Below are 14,297 nucleotides of genomic sequence, written 5' to 3' on the forward strand. Positions count from 1 at the left end.
CATGGTAACAGTTCTGTAGTCAAACACAAACTGTGGCACAACTGTTGGGTTGTTAGTTATTTCAGATCCCTTTACCCATATAGAGAGCATGATGATTCCAACTTCTGTTACACAAAACCTTCTGCTAGTAATCCTAACGTAGGCAACAAAAGCATGATGCTCTGAAAACTGTGAAGATGCATACCCTGCTGTGCAGATTCACAAACCGGACAATAGTGCTACAGTAAGAGGAGTAGAACCCTAATCCTACAGCACAGAAGTTGTCCTTCAGGTAACTTGGAGTTGCAAACTTCTGTCAAGGTCTACAAGCTAGATTTTTTTCTTTTTCTTTTTTTTTTTTTTTTTAGAGCTTCTGTCTCAAATCTAACTCACTGTTTCAAATTTCTAGTGTGACCAAATGTTTGGAGGCAGTAAGAATGGCTTGCAAGGTAACTTCACCAAGAGCATGTGTATAAATGCAGAGGGGTTTGGATACACTTTCAAGTACTCAGGACTCTTTCCTCCACTAAAACTGTAGCTTTACCCTGTTTGTTGTTTCTCAAGCCTGGGTATTGCCCATCAATACCCTTCAGACTCTGATTTATCCTTAAAAACAAAACCAAAGTTGTTTTCATGCTCCCAAGCGTTTTCTTGCATGCTGAGCTAAACCTAAAGTTCACTTAACTTAATGTCTTGCTCAGATAATTCTAGCAACCTAGACTTGTTCTTTGTTTGAACTTTGGCTTGGTAGCTGTGTGGAGGTTAGTGTGAAATACATGGATTGCTGCGTGTTAAACCCTCAACAGCTCTGTCAAATCTAGGTCCTGTGTCAGGTGTCAGTGCAAGTAGTGCGTGTTCTGTTGCTGCTTAGTGGGAAAAAAGAGATGGTAAGGGTGCCATCTTCTTCTCTTAAAGTGATCTTAAGCCGTAACAAGGAAGTCTTCTTTTGAATAGTTTACTTTTTGCCTCATAACTAACATGAAAGTTGATAGAACTTACACAGATTACTCAAATCTCACAAGTTTCGCCCAAATTGACGCTCTTGCTATCTGTGCACACAGCATTTTGCCTGTAGCTGGGCTCAACTTCACGCACTTGCTGTCAGAGAACCACGTGATACCTGAGATCTGCCACAGGCAGTAGGTGTATGAAATTGAAATGTGGAGTGGAATGAAATCAGTCAGTCTTTACGTAACCACAAGGAGAACAGGGCTCTGGGGACACATCTGCTTTGCTCCCACTTTTGATAGACTTGAGAACTGTTCAGCAAACACATGTGGTTGAAGGAAGAACAAGAACCAACAGCTGCCTCTTTGCCATGGCTTTTAGAGGGGTTTGTCACTCATCATCTGGTGTCTTACTTGAGCAGTTAATTCTGAGTATTTTTACAGCCTTGAATGAACAGTGTTAATTCTTACCTGTGATGATTAAAAAAGCATTATGAAGGAACCTCTGATTCTTTCCCAGATCTATTTCCCAACTGAATGATTTTAAAACTCAGTGGTCTTCCTGGATTTTCCATTTCATCTGCTGTTTGACCATGGCTGTATCTGTACCTTGTTACTAAAGGCATTTGTGTTACATGAAAGGGCCTTACCAGTATGGAGTTGGGTTTAGGTAAAATGTGATTTTTTTTTTTAATTATTAATATTATTTTTTTAATCATTATTAACAAAAGCAGAGCTGTGAATTTTAATGATCTCATCTGGTAAAGTAGATACTGTACAGGGAGAAATACAGTTCATAACATTATCCTAAACAAAAAAACAGTCAGTGTCAGCACTTCAGCATTAAGGAATACAGCTGCTTGCCCAGTAAATCAGGCTGCTTTGTTTTGAGGAGTAAAGCTGTAGCAGGGACACATTACATGCAGCCAAAGCAGGTGTAATACCTTCTCAATCAAGTTTCACTGAAGACTGATTCTACAAGGTAAATACAATATTTCAGCATAGTGAAACAGCTGTCACTTATTGTGGTTCAACTAATGAATTTCAGTTGTATTACACTCTCTGTATGTGAGCATACTTTGCTGTAGCATGTTGTGAGCATACTTCTGCTGTCTTGAACGTTTGTTTAGAAAGTGCCCTTCCAGAGGACCCTGTTCACTGCTGCACTTTTGGGGAAAGAAAAAAAAAAATAAACTGCCTATCAAACTTCTTACCTTTTTGTTACTGGACTGTGTCAAACCTTTCCAGGGATCACACTGTGTCATGCTTCTAAAGGCTGTCTACTGCTCTGCTACTAATGCTGGCCCCTAGTGAACTTGTACATATGGTCCCAGGGAGTCCCCTCTACAGTATCTTGCGAGGCAGCACCCCACTCCTACCCCCTAGGAAGACATGCTGAAGTGAGAGTGCTTGTACTTGCTTACACCCACCCTTGGAAACTGGTGTAGATGAATAGATGGAAAACTTTAACAGAAGAGACAGCAGAGAAACTGCTGTTCTTAAAAGCAGTTATGTTCTGCCTTGGAAAGAGGAAGAATAAAACCCTATGTAAGTTGGTGGGGTTTTTTTCCCAAAATTGAAACTGTGAGCAACAGTAAAATAAGTGCTGCTCATCTTCCTCCCTGTTACAGAATTGGATTCCTTGGATGATTCTGTGCAACTGTTTAAAAATACATATATAACTATTTTCTCAACTACAAAGCAAGATGATTTGTTACCTTTAGCCTACTAAGGGTGAGGCTTCCACAAGCTTTTACACCAAGTACTTCTGCATTGTATTTTCACTTCTGCTTATCCAAGTGCAATCACTGTATCTCCTTTAGTGATGTAGCAGTCTTCCATTAAGTAGAGAAAAATATTTCATGTCTGCTGGAAACAAAGCTCTGGTTTTTCTTTTTATTGTCTAACTTCTGCAAACTGTGAAGCTTACTACAGCACAACAAGAAAAGGAAGCTCTGTATTACCAAGATACACCTTCCCCTCATGCTCAAAGACATCACTGACAGCCCAAGTCACACTGCCATCAGGGTCATGGAAGCTTCCCACAATGTCTCCTTTATCATTGATTTCCAAGAACAAGCCGTGTTTGCGAAGAAAAATGCTGTAGAAGGATAAGGGAGCCACCTGGTTTAGAAAAAGAAATACACAAGGGGGACACAGGTGAAATGGCAATGCTCCCCTATTGCTTTCCAGATGTTATTCTAGTCTGGTTCAGCTGTCACTCTTTTGATAATATCCACTGGGTTGTGTCTAAAGCTGGCAGTCCAGTAATTGCTCACCAGTCTTAAAGTACAGGCAGTGCCTGTTTGCTCAAGAAGGCGTGGGTGCACGTTGAATTTATTCCAGCTACTAAAAGCACCCATTTTCTAAGAGCAGGAGTAAGAGGGACATGATGGAACACAACTGAATCACCTGCTTCAGTGATTTTCCTGTTCAAGTTGTAGGGAAAAGGCAGCATGGTTAATTGTAACCAGCCCTGTGACTCTGGTGGGGCAAGGATTACTTGCCAGAGTTTGATTCCTATAGCAGAGTCCTCATATTTTGTGTAAAGGGTCCTTCACCTGCCTTTACAATACTGTGCTGCTGTAAACAAAGGGTTGACAGCTTGCAAGTATGGACTACTTTTGTCAATATTGATTTTCCTACTTTTATAAAGGCGTTCTCAGTATTACCACAGTGATTACAACATTAAAACTGCTGTGGTTTAGTATGTAAAAAGGAAACTAATCCTCAAACGTTCCACAGAAGCCAAAGTTAGTATGTGTTGGGGTGCTGGCTGGTAAAGATAAAGCAGTTGTCTCTGCTATTTCCTAATGAGGAATAACAAGTTCTTTCACACTTGGAGAAAAAAAAATCAACATTTTTGCAACACCAACAATTAATACCACACAGTGTCAGTTACCTTTGCTATAAATCTCTTCAGGAATGGATATGGTCCTAAAGCATCCAGAAAAGGAGCAAAGAAACTGGGGAAGCGAGTAGTAGATATTCCAACCTTGTACAAGCCTGTGTCTGATAACCGGATATTGTCTGGGTATCCAGGCAGGTTGTCCACAAAAACTTCTCTCTTTCCTGCATTAGTTCCACTCACCCAATAGCTGCAGAAGGGGAATTTTGCAGATGAATTAGAGTGGTGCTGCTGCTGCTGCAAAATACAACAAGCTTAACAGCACGGAGAATCTACTGCTTTGGTTTGTGCAAGGGGTTTTTCACAGTACAGAAAAGGATGCTGCAGGAAGTAGTAAATGCAAAGAAGAGCTAAACGTGAGTCATGGTGATCAGTCTGAAAACCTCATCTTTCTACATGCAGCATAAACAGTACCCCCTGTCCTATTAAAAATAAATGCTCATACAAAATGTGCCTGTTAAATGAAAATTAGTATTAAACTTTATTTTAGAACTTCCATGAAATAAAAAAACCCCAACTATTAAAACACTGACTCCCTTTAAAATGGGGTGTTATGCCAATCATTATAATCAGTCAGTGACATTTGTCCTCTGAGGTCTGTTGTAACTGTACTAACTGTAACTGTAATCATCAGCATAATTGTAATTGAGTGTCAGGGAATTAGGGCCCAATATAGCAATAAATTGGTATAAAAGACATTGACTTGGCAGTGGAAAGAGCAACTGATAATCTCTGCCTAGAATTAACAGAAGAAAGTATTTCAAGTTTCCAGTAGCAACCCTGTTAACTGCACATCTTATGTTTACATTTTTGGAAAACTAGAAAACTAACAAGGAAATCACATCTCCAAATTGGTTTAAAACATGTAAATTAGCATGTAATATTTGACATGCAGGAGGAGAGGGATGTTAAGCATACCGTATGATCCGGCATATGCTGGTTTCTGCTATCAGGATGTAATCTTCACTGGGAGACAGCGCAATCCCATTTGCCATGTACAAGCCACCGAGCACCGTTCTTCCTGTTCTTCTGACAGGGTCATAGGCCAGGAGGCGACCAAGGCGATTTGTTTCGATTACCTTAATCAATACATCTAATGAAAAAACTAGACTATCAAAATACCTGGTTTCAGTTGGAACAGAAACAATTCAGAAAACACATTCACATGAATTACCCAAGGCCAGACTTTTCAGAAGGGCAGAAAGCATCTGTATAAATCCAGTAAGCTCACACCACTAAAGGAGCAAAGGCTCCTGCTCACCCCATTTCCCAGGCTGATCACAGCAGACTGGAAAAAAGCAAAAGAACGTGGGGGTTACAAACCCCAGAGTTCAAAATATGTTATTCTGCAGCTCCTGCTCTAGCAAAGTATGGAGGCTGATCAGGCTTCTGTGAACAACTGAAACATCTTCAGACCAAACCTGAAAGCATTCACCAATGTTCTGCTAAAGCAAGTAAACAGCAGACACTTTTACTTGTGGTATGAAAGAATTTGAGTGTCTTCTGCAAAAAAGTCTGCGGGGCAGCGTTGAATTACATAAACAATATATATTAATATTAAATAAGCCCTGGGAAGAGGAAACCATCTTTATGTTTGTCAGTTGTACTGGCAACCCCTTGTCAAGTCTGAAATACTAAATGGCAAAGCTGATGTATTACCCAAAAAGAAATTCTGATAGCTTTAAGAAACAGCAAGTTACATGTTAGAGATTTCAACTATTTTTTTCACCTCGATCTCAATTCCCCACCTTTTAAATCTATTTTCCTTCATGTGTTTTTTCTCCTTGCTTAATTTTATCCACAGTTCCAGCAGTAAAGATGAGACTCAGTGCAAACTTTATTTCAGCTTCCCAAACAGTTTGTTCTAGATTAAGTTTATCTCTGAGGCTATTACTACACAGACAGGATTCCTTCAAGTACACCAACAATTTGCCACCTTGCATTTACTGCAGTAAAATAGCAGCATGTATGGACAAATACCAAGGAGGAAATAACATGCTGTAAAAATCCAGACTGTGGTGTGTCACATGACAGCTGCTTTGGATAGTCACACTCGAGTTTCCCCAAAAAGCAGCTACAGGAAAAAAAGCACAGCCCATCCCCTGCCTCGGGGCTCAAACAGGCAGCATTCATGGCATGCTTGGCTAAAGCACACAAGCACAATAGAAAAACTCCATCTCTTCTGCAGCCTAGCACAGGGCTGCTGGCACACACATTAACACTTAAGCTGCCTCAACAACTGGCTGCAAAGATTACCTCACCTCACCTCGTATTTGTGATGTCGTCTTTCCCACTTGCTACTTGAATCCGTAAAATAAATCAAATTTTTCTTTGATATTTCCAATCCATTTAGGAATTTAAAAGGCAGCCCGTCCACACCTGGTTAATAAAAATGACTATTGGTTAAAATGAGTACAAAACCACCCAATGTTGAAAATTATTCACATCCACAATCCACCCAAGCTTAAGATTTCAGACACTGCAATTCCAAATCTCATAACTGGTGCTGTCACTATCATCAATGTATCCCAAACTGAAGGCCAAACTCCAATTTTCTTTCATCTGCAGGGAAATACATTCAGGTTGAAGCTCAACATAACACATAGCAAGCCAAAAGCCTCTGACAAATATAACTGCTTTTGTTTTCTTCTATTTTTTAAACAAACCTTAAAAATATGAAGCAAATGGGCTTTCAGTCAGCCCCGTTCCCCATACTCACTGGTACTGATCTCAACTGCTTCACGTGCCTTGATCTTCCAATATAGACATAAGCATGAGGACCACACCCAAGATCAATCTACTTCCACACTAACTGGAGCATCACCTTTTTCACTCGACAGCAGGAGGGTTTTGTCTCCTGTCCTTGGATTGACCTTGTACAGGCCTAAATAAGAATCCGCCACAATCAAGTCACCATCCTGATCCATTCGGACTCCATGGGGCCGTCCACATATTGGTTCATAGTCTGGAGTTCCTGTGAGACAAACAGGAGGATGTGTGAGACCAGGAGGCTGACAAAATGAAGATCCTGAAATGCAAAGGCTGCATAGTAATAAGATATATGTTCCTTGAATAAATAAGATCCTTAAAAGCTTCCTTAACTTGAGAAGGAAGTAACTTGAGAAGGAAGTGGCAGTAGAACATCAATCCAGTCATCTCTGTGCCTTATTACTTAAGAAAAAGCATTGCTCCCAACCTTCAGAGAAAATTAGGTCTACTATTTTCCCAGACAACTTCAGAGATGACTGAAGAACTATTTGTTTTACTGATTTAGTAATCCTAAATGGATTAGCTGTTTATTTTATATACCCAAGAAAAAGGAGAAGACTGCTTTTAGGAAAGAATTAGCTAAATACTTCCCGTCAGCTGAGGAGCCCAAGTTCCACAGGTCACATGACAGTCCTATAAGCAATCCTCAAGTAAAACTACAAAAACCAGATCTACCACCTTTAGTATTTTTATAGCGAGTGATTTTCCTGAGAGCAGTGAATTAGTAAAGCTCGACACCCTACAGTTTGTGACCTAATGCCATCTACTCCAAACCCCATCATTTTCACCAGTTCCCCGGTAAGCAAGGGACAACATCCATTCCAGCTCACTGGCACTGTAACACACCGGTAACATAAGCTGACTGACAGCTGCCAGAAGAGTTAACAGCTGAGTTCTGGTCTCACTCTGAATGTATCAAACATTTTGGTTTCGTTTTTGGTTCCTTAACTTCCACATAGTCATTTATTTATGCAAGACTCCAAAAAGTTCATTAACCTTTGAGATTACTAGTTGAGACTGGTCCATGGTACAGGGACATCAGGGATAGGGAAAGCACCTACACAAACATGGTTTTAGGAAACCAGGCTAAAGTCAACCAGCCTTTTCAGCCTCTCAGGCTCCCCCGGTTCATCAAAAAGGAACAGGATAAAAATCGTTCAGTGCTTTGTCTTTCTCATTTACAAGTAAGGAAAGAAGATGCACCTTGCAGTCCAGTTACTGGTGATGGAACCATGACACACTATTCTCAGTCTCTGATTCCATTGTAAGGTTTGAACTCTTTCTGAAGTACATTTTGACCTCATGGCAAGAAAATAATTACATAAGTTGTCTTTAGACCACCTTCAAAAAACTTGCTATAGAATGACTTCTATAAAATATTTAAATGCCAATCCATGGCAAGTCAGTCTCAAGAACTAGGGTGGCAAGCCATTATGCCTTAATCCTACCTCCCTTAGGAAAATCTACACCACAGCAGTAGGCTACTCTCACAAATTTGCATAAAAGAGCCAGAAAACATTAATGGCAGCTAAAACAGCACTTTGCTTCCTCAGTGACATTAAATGAACAAGTTTGTTATCATTTTCGCATCAGAAGAAGTTGCTCACCACATTCAGGCACATCCTGCCCCATTTGAGTAATGAAATGCAGCTGGTCGCCACTGATCATCCACAGCTTCCCATCAACAGTACCAGTGTAGATATTACCTTAAAATAAGTATATTAGAAAACCATTTTTGAAGGGACCGAGGCAAATAACATTTACTGTAAACAAAGGACAGTCCTCGTTACCGTGAGCCCTTCTCGCTCTTAATTTATGTATTCTGGGCACACACAAAGCAACAAAACAGAAAGGAAACCACACAGCTTCATTTAAGTATATTTATGTAAAGCAGAAAGCAATAATAAATTGAAGATTAGGAAAAATAGGAATTGTTCATATATTTGTTTTAAAGGAACATAAGGCATTAAAAGCTGTTTTAAGACTCCTCTGGGTTGGCAGCAAACAGAGGCGTCAGGGACAGGACTGAAGATTCATTCTCACACTGTCAATGAAAATCAGTGACAGCATCAGCAGAGCTCCCACGAGCTACCGTTTAGTCCTGAGGGTTCTGCCACCTCATCAGCCAGCTAAAAAGTTCAGAAGACAAAAGGAAAACATTACAATGATCAATCCAAACCAACGCAGTAACCCTTCTCCTAGGACATTAAAATCCTAAGGAAAAAAGTGTGTTTTCAATGTGTTGGGATTTTTTTTTTAATGTTTTGCTTTGGTTTTGAACCACCAGAATTATACCAAAAACGTCTTGAGTTCTCATTACAGGACTAAGCACGTTTTTTGTTGGATACCTGCTCACCACTTACATTCCCCTCTGCTCTGGAAGCGTTCAAATTAACAAGGCAAAAACCTCACAGAAAGCCTTGATGTCTTTTGACATTGTATCGTAACTCCAACTCCTGTGTAGAGTATCAAAGGAAAAATGCTGGGCAGTGATTAAGCCCCACCTTTAAAAATAGCTTCCTCCCACCTTTTGAGTAGTCAGGCTCTGAAATTGCACAATGCACGTTCCAAGACACTTTTACTGTGAAGTCTGCTGACTGTCTGGAAACACTCCTCTGACCTGTCTTTTATTTGCATGGGTTAAACTAAAGCAGACATGACTTTCTTTACCTGTAACCTGCATTTTCACCCTGGCCTTGTTTGCATCCAAAAAAGTGCACTGTCAGTTGGTAAAAGGAGTGAAAAGATACTCCATTGATGCTAGGCTACCTTTCCCAGCCACTGTTACTACAGAAACCCACAGGTTCTGGCTGTCCAACCAGCACTTACACCGGAAGAGATGAGCAGATATAAAACTGTCTCGCATCTGCTCGCTCACATCTATCTATGGAAAAATGTTACCAGCAAACAGGACAGATTCTCAAAGTATCAGCTGTCAAATCCAGATTAAAAGAGTTGTCTAGGATTACTGGTACACAGAAAGCACCTGTTTATCCAAAGGGAGAGCTCAGAGCCGCTGTTCAATACAACTTTGCCTGGGAAAAAGCAGAGGCTGAACCTTGCTGTCATGAAATACACTGGCATCCTAATAGCTCCCGAGGCATGCTGGAAACAGCTGAAATTTCTGATCACATACCAGATTCTGTATTTAAAGTGAGAAATCTTAGGCTTGCAGTGCTATTTTCTATCGTGCTATGCACTAGGCTATGATGCTATATTTAGATTTATATAGCTAGTGCAACCTGGGTTTTGCACTAGAGGTGAGATTTGGCAACACAGATCATTTCCAGGATTAATCTTCATATTTAAAATAAGCTCTACAAAACTAAGATGTGAACACCACCCTTTCTGAAAGCTGTAGAATAAGGGGTGGAGAGAATAAAACTGCGGTAAGAAGACAGTTTGAAGTACCACTTTTGAGGAAAGCAGGAAGCAAACAGCTTTGAGAAGACACTGGCAAGAAATGCCATTGCCTCAATGCAAGGTGTTCAGCTAGGTCTGTTCCACTGAAAATGCTTCTGGTTTCAGCTTGCCCAATGGCAAACAAGAACACTCCAGGTGGTTACCTCTCACCTCTGTAGCACCTGACACAAAACACAGTCCTTCAGACAAGCTAGAAAAAAAAAGTAAAACCAGCACCAGCCAGTAGTGTCTGAACTGCCTGGCTCAAACTGCTCTGGACTGGGAGCTGCCTACTTCTCTGGACTGGCTACTGCAGGCATCTCTTTTACCCACTTACACATCAAGTGGAAAATCTTTCCTCCAGACCAGGTAAGTCCTGAGTCCACAGCACTAAACCTATGTTCTGAAGAGAAGATCACAGTTCCCTCTCCTCTATTTGGCTTGAACTTTCATCACAGTCCCAGCTTTGGACACACTCTGGGTAAAGGAGTTGTTGTAAAGATACAGAACATGGTACTGGACACAGCTTCAGTCCCCTGGTACCTGTAAAGTTCCTGCACCTACCATTTTGCCACCTCACAGCTGCCAGAAAACCAAGATGAATTACATGAATAGGTAAGAGGATGTTCTATATTCCAGTGAAAAGCTCTTTTATACTCCAAGCTGCTCTAAAAATATTTTTGAGAACTATACAGAGTTTAAATCAACTTCATTCCCCTTCCCTGTTTGGCTCTATATCCAATAATGGCTTTAAAGAGCATGTTGACCTCAGTAACAGCCTAAGCAGCAAATCAACACCGCTTCCAGAAACCTTAAACAGGAAAAAACCCCAAGGCAAGCATATCACTAGTTCTATGTCAGAAGTCCAAGCTCACATTTGGAAGAATTCTGACAAAAAAAAATCCTTAGCTGTTTTTGCATGCTGCTTTCAATGAACATGACTTCTAATACCTTTAAAAAATGATATTTTAATACAACTTCTACATATCACAAATTTGCAGGTCTGGGGTTTTTATTACAGCAGGAGGACATCCTGGGGTGTATTAGAAGGGGTGTGGTTAGTAGGTCAAGAGAGGTTCTTCTCCCCCGCTACTGTGCCCTGGTGACACTGCACCTGGAATAATGTCCAGTTCTGGGCCCCTCAGTTCCAGAAGGACATAGAACTCCTGGAAGGAGTCCAGCCCAGGGCCATCAAGATGATTAAGGGAGCTAAACACCTTCCTCATGAGGAAAGGCTGAGGGAGCTGGGACTGTTTAGCTTGGAGGAGACTGAGGGGTGACTGAGGGGTGACATAAAGGGTGAGAGTCAGGAGGATGGAGCCAGGCTCTTCTCAGTGATGGACAGTGATAGGACAAGGGGCAGTGGGTGCAAGCTGAAGCACAGGAAGTTCCATGTGAATAGAAGGAGGAACTTTTTCACTGTGAGGGTGACAGAGCACTGGAACAGGCTGCCCAGAGAGGCTGTGGAGTCTCCTCCTCTGGGCACATTCAAAACCCGCCTGGATGTGTTCCTGTGTGACTGAGTCTAGGTGATCCTGCTCTGGCAGGGGGGTTGGACAAGATGATCTTTCGAGGTCCCTTCCAACTCTGAAGGTTCAGTGATTCTGTGACATTTGCTGTGTCTTTGGAGACCAGCAGATTACAAAACGTTCTGGAGTATTTCCAATGCTTATGAATGTGAAGATATGGAAGAACACACAATTACCTCAATATTCTTTGAGCAATCATTTAGCAAACATTCCTATTTTTCATTCTTTGGCTTTAACTTCTTAAGTAACTTACTTGACCAAGCAGATGTATTACTTTACCCATTTGGAAGTTATCTACTTGCCTTCATTATCAACAGTAAAAGACTCGGGACCTTTCAGTTGCCCTGTGAAGATTCTTTGGCCGTTCTGAAGCTTTTTATTCACTTGCAATGATCCAACTAAGGCTGGAGGTGACTTTTCGAAACTGCACCAAATAAATGATAAATAAGATGTAAGAAACAAGGTGACATTGGACTGTAAAATTATTTGAAGGGAAAACAGTAAGACTGTATTCCAGAGATAGTAGTATTCTAATTTTAAAATAATTTATTAAAACTATGATTGTTTTTTAAAACTATTACTTCAAACTAAATTAACAACTTTGTGGAGCTTGCACACCCAGGCTCAGAATAATACAGACCTTTTAGCAGACTCCCCTCCCCCCCAAATCAATACAAACAGAAAATTGCCATAATCCCAAGAGTTTTATTTCTTACTGTTAGTCTGAGATCTACTACCAACCTCTCTATATGTACACAGGAATACTACATTGGTCAGCATTGTTTTGCTTTACACTCACTTAAAAAAGCTTTTATTTTCCAGGAACAGTTTCTCTTGCATGCAAACTTAAAGAGAAGGGTTTATTTGCTCCTGCAGAATGAGTACAGGGAAAGTTTTGAAAGCCACAGGTATTTCTTGACAAACACACATATGCTAACTAAACTTCAAAGTTAAGTAGGGGAACATACACGAATGGTTCTGGATCAATGGGAGATGGTAAAAAGTAAATGCTAGCAACTGTAGCGAGGACTGCTGCTGGAAACCCCCATGTTGGGAACCTGGGAGGAAAAGAAAACAGATGTATACTCATACACATAAAGGAAGAGGGTGGGAGGGGACTAAGAGTGGTTTTCAGAAGTTACAGTTTCAGGGCTAAAAACCTGAAAAAGGACAAAGCAGACTGGAACAACCTGGCAGTCCCAGCAGCAGGAGGAGCAGTCTGGCTGCCCCAGGACCGTGCTGCTGTCCTGCTCTGTTCCTGGAGCTCCTCCTGTCTCCAGATGGGAGCTGAAAACCTCAAGGCTGCTTTTGCCAAGTTGTATTTCTAGTAGTACATCACTGCCGCAGGCAGAGAAACAAGTCCAGTTCCTTGCATGGTGAGCAACCTTGCTGACTCTAGTATCTTTAAAGTCTTTTAGCAACCTCATCCCAGCTAAGTATTGGAAGTATTTGCTATTAACAGGTTTTAACCCTTTTTGTATGGGGTTTTTTTGGACTTAGTGGGGAAGTTTGGCATGTGTGAAGCTATGGGGACTCACATGAATCCACCTCCAGGAAACGGGTCAAACCTTTATCATCTCCTCTGCTGAAGGGTCGTAATGCCCAAGGAGGAGCCCCACAGAGACCAATGGAACAGCAAAACAGCTCTGCTCTACTGAATTCAATTAAGGAGGATTACACCATAAAAAACCAAAAGAAAATAACCAGAAAATTAAACATACACATTTCTGGAGAAAACAGCTAAAAAGCCTTTAAGAGATATGAAATTAAAGGGGTGAAAGGCATTTCCAGAGGAGGGAGATCACCTCCAGCCCAGAACACTCCCTTACTCTATTCACACCTCAGGTTTCAGCAAGAAGTTTTGGGGGTTTTAGAAGAAACCACTCGCCCGTGAGCTTTCCTACCCCACTACGGCGGGACAGAACCCACGGCGAGCCCGAGGCGCCGCTGCATGGCGGAGGCGCCCCTATGACACAAAACCCCACTCCCGTTCCGCCAGCCGCCTTCATGAGGTAAAACATGGCGGGGCCGCAGCCCTCCGCTCTCCAGGCTTCCCCCACCATCCGCGCGAGACCTCTCCTCACGCACCCCCGCCAGCTTTCACCGGGGCGGGAAGACGTCACCACCCTCCCTCCCGCGGAGCTTGGAGCTTACATGGCGACACGGCGGACGACCGCCGCCTCGGAACACGGCTCGGTAGTGGGCGGGACGGGGCCCAGGGGCTGCCCGCCCGCCTCAGGGAGGAGGCAGCTCCGGCGGAGGGAATGGTTCGCCTCAGCGCCGCTCGGGCGGGAAGCGGGAGGTGGCAGCTGCTGGCCCTCCGTAGGCGGCGGGGTGAGCATGGGTTAAGCGTGAGGAAGAAAATGGAGAATTTCAAATTACGTGTATAAATTTCCTTTTTCTGCTTGTATTTGAGGTTTGGGTTTTTTTATATATATCTATATACACACATGCACCCCCAAGTATAAAACTGGGACACATACACTGAAAAGCCTCCGTTGTTCCAGGCAAACCTTGACGTGTGCCTACACTGCAACTCCACACAGTTCATTTTGCTGAGAGGAAGTTCCATTCCGCATGGAAGTGATCCCAACAGGAGCCTCAGGTAACATAAAACACACCACACACCAGGTAACTAAGTATTGCCAACTTCAACTTTAATAATGGAACGATCACTTTTTTGCTATTTCAGTAATAACTTTAAGGGGAATAAAAACTTCCCTACAAAAATAAAACTAGGCTTGTCAAAATTATAAATAGTTA

At 41.9% G+C, this 14,297-nt stretch overlaps 1 protein-coding gene across 1 annotated transcript; it reads right to left on the bottom strand.

Annotated features, from left to right (window-relative positions):
* Positions 1–2,855: 2,855 nt before the first annotated feature.
* LOC311205063 (adipocyte plasma membrane-associated protein-like) lies at positions 2,856–13,555 on the bottom strand (the record flags this gene model as incomplete). Its single annotated transcript, XM_084279356.1, has 8 exons — positions 2,856–3,050; positions 3,829–4,024; positions 4,753–4,956; positions 6,096–6,213; positions 6,659–6,808; positions 8,211–8,309; positions 9,433–9,487; positions 13,439–13,555. The coding sequence occupies 8 exons, from the start codon at positions 13,553–13,555 to the stop codon at positions 2,856–2,858; spliced, it is 1,134 nt and encodes a 377-aa protein (XP_084135482.1).
* Positions 13,556–14,297: the final 742 nt, after the last annotated feature.

The sequence above is a fragment of the Gallinula chloropus genome (assembly GCF_964237585.1).
Source record: "Gallinula chloropus genome assembly, chromosome: 1".
Taxonomy (NCBI): Eukaryota; Metazoa; Chordata; class Aves; order Gruiformes; family Rallidae; genus Gallinula; species Gallinula chloropus.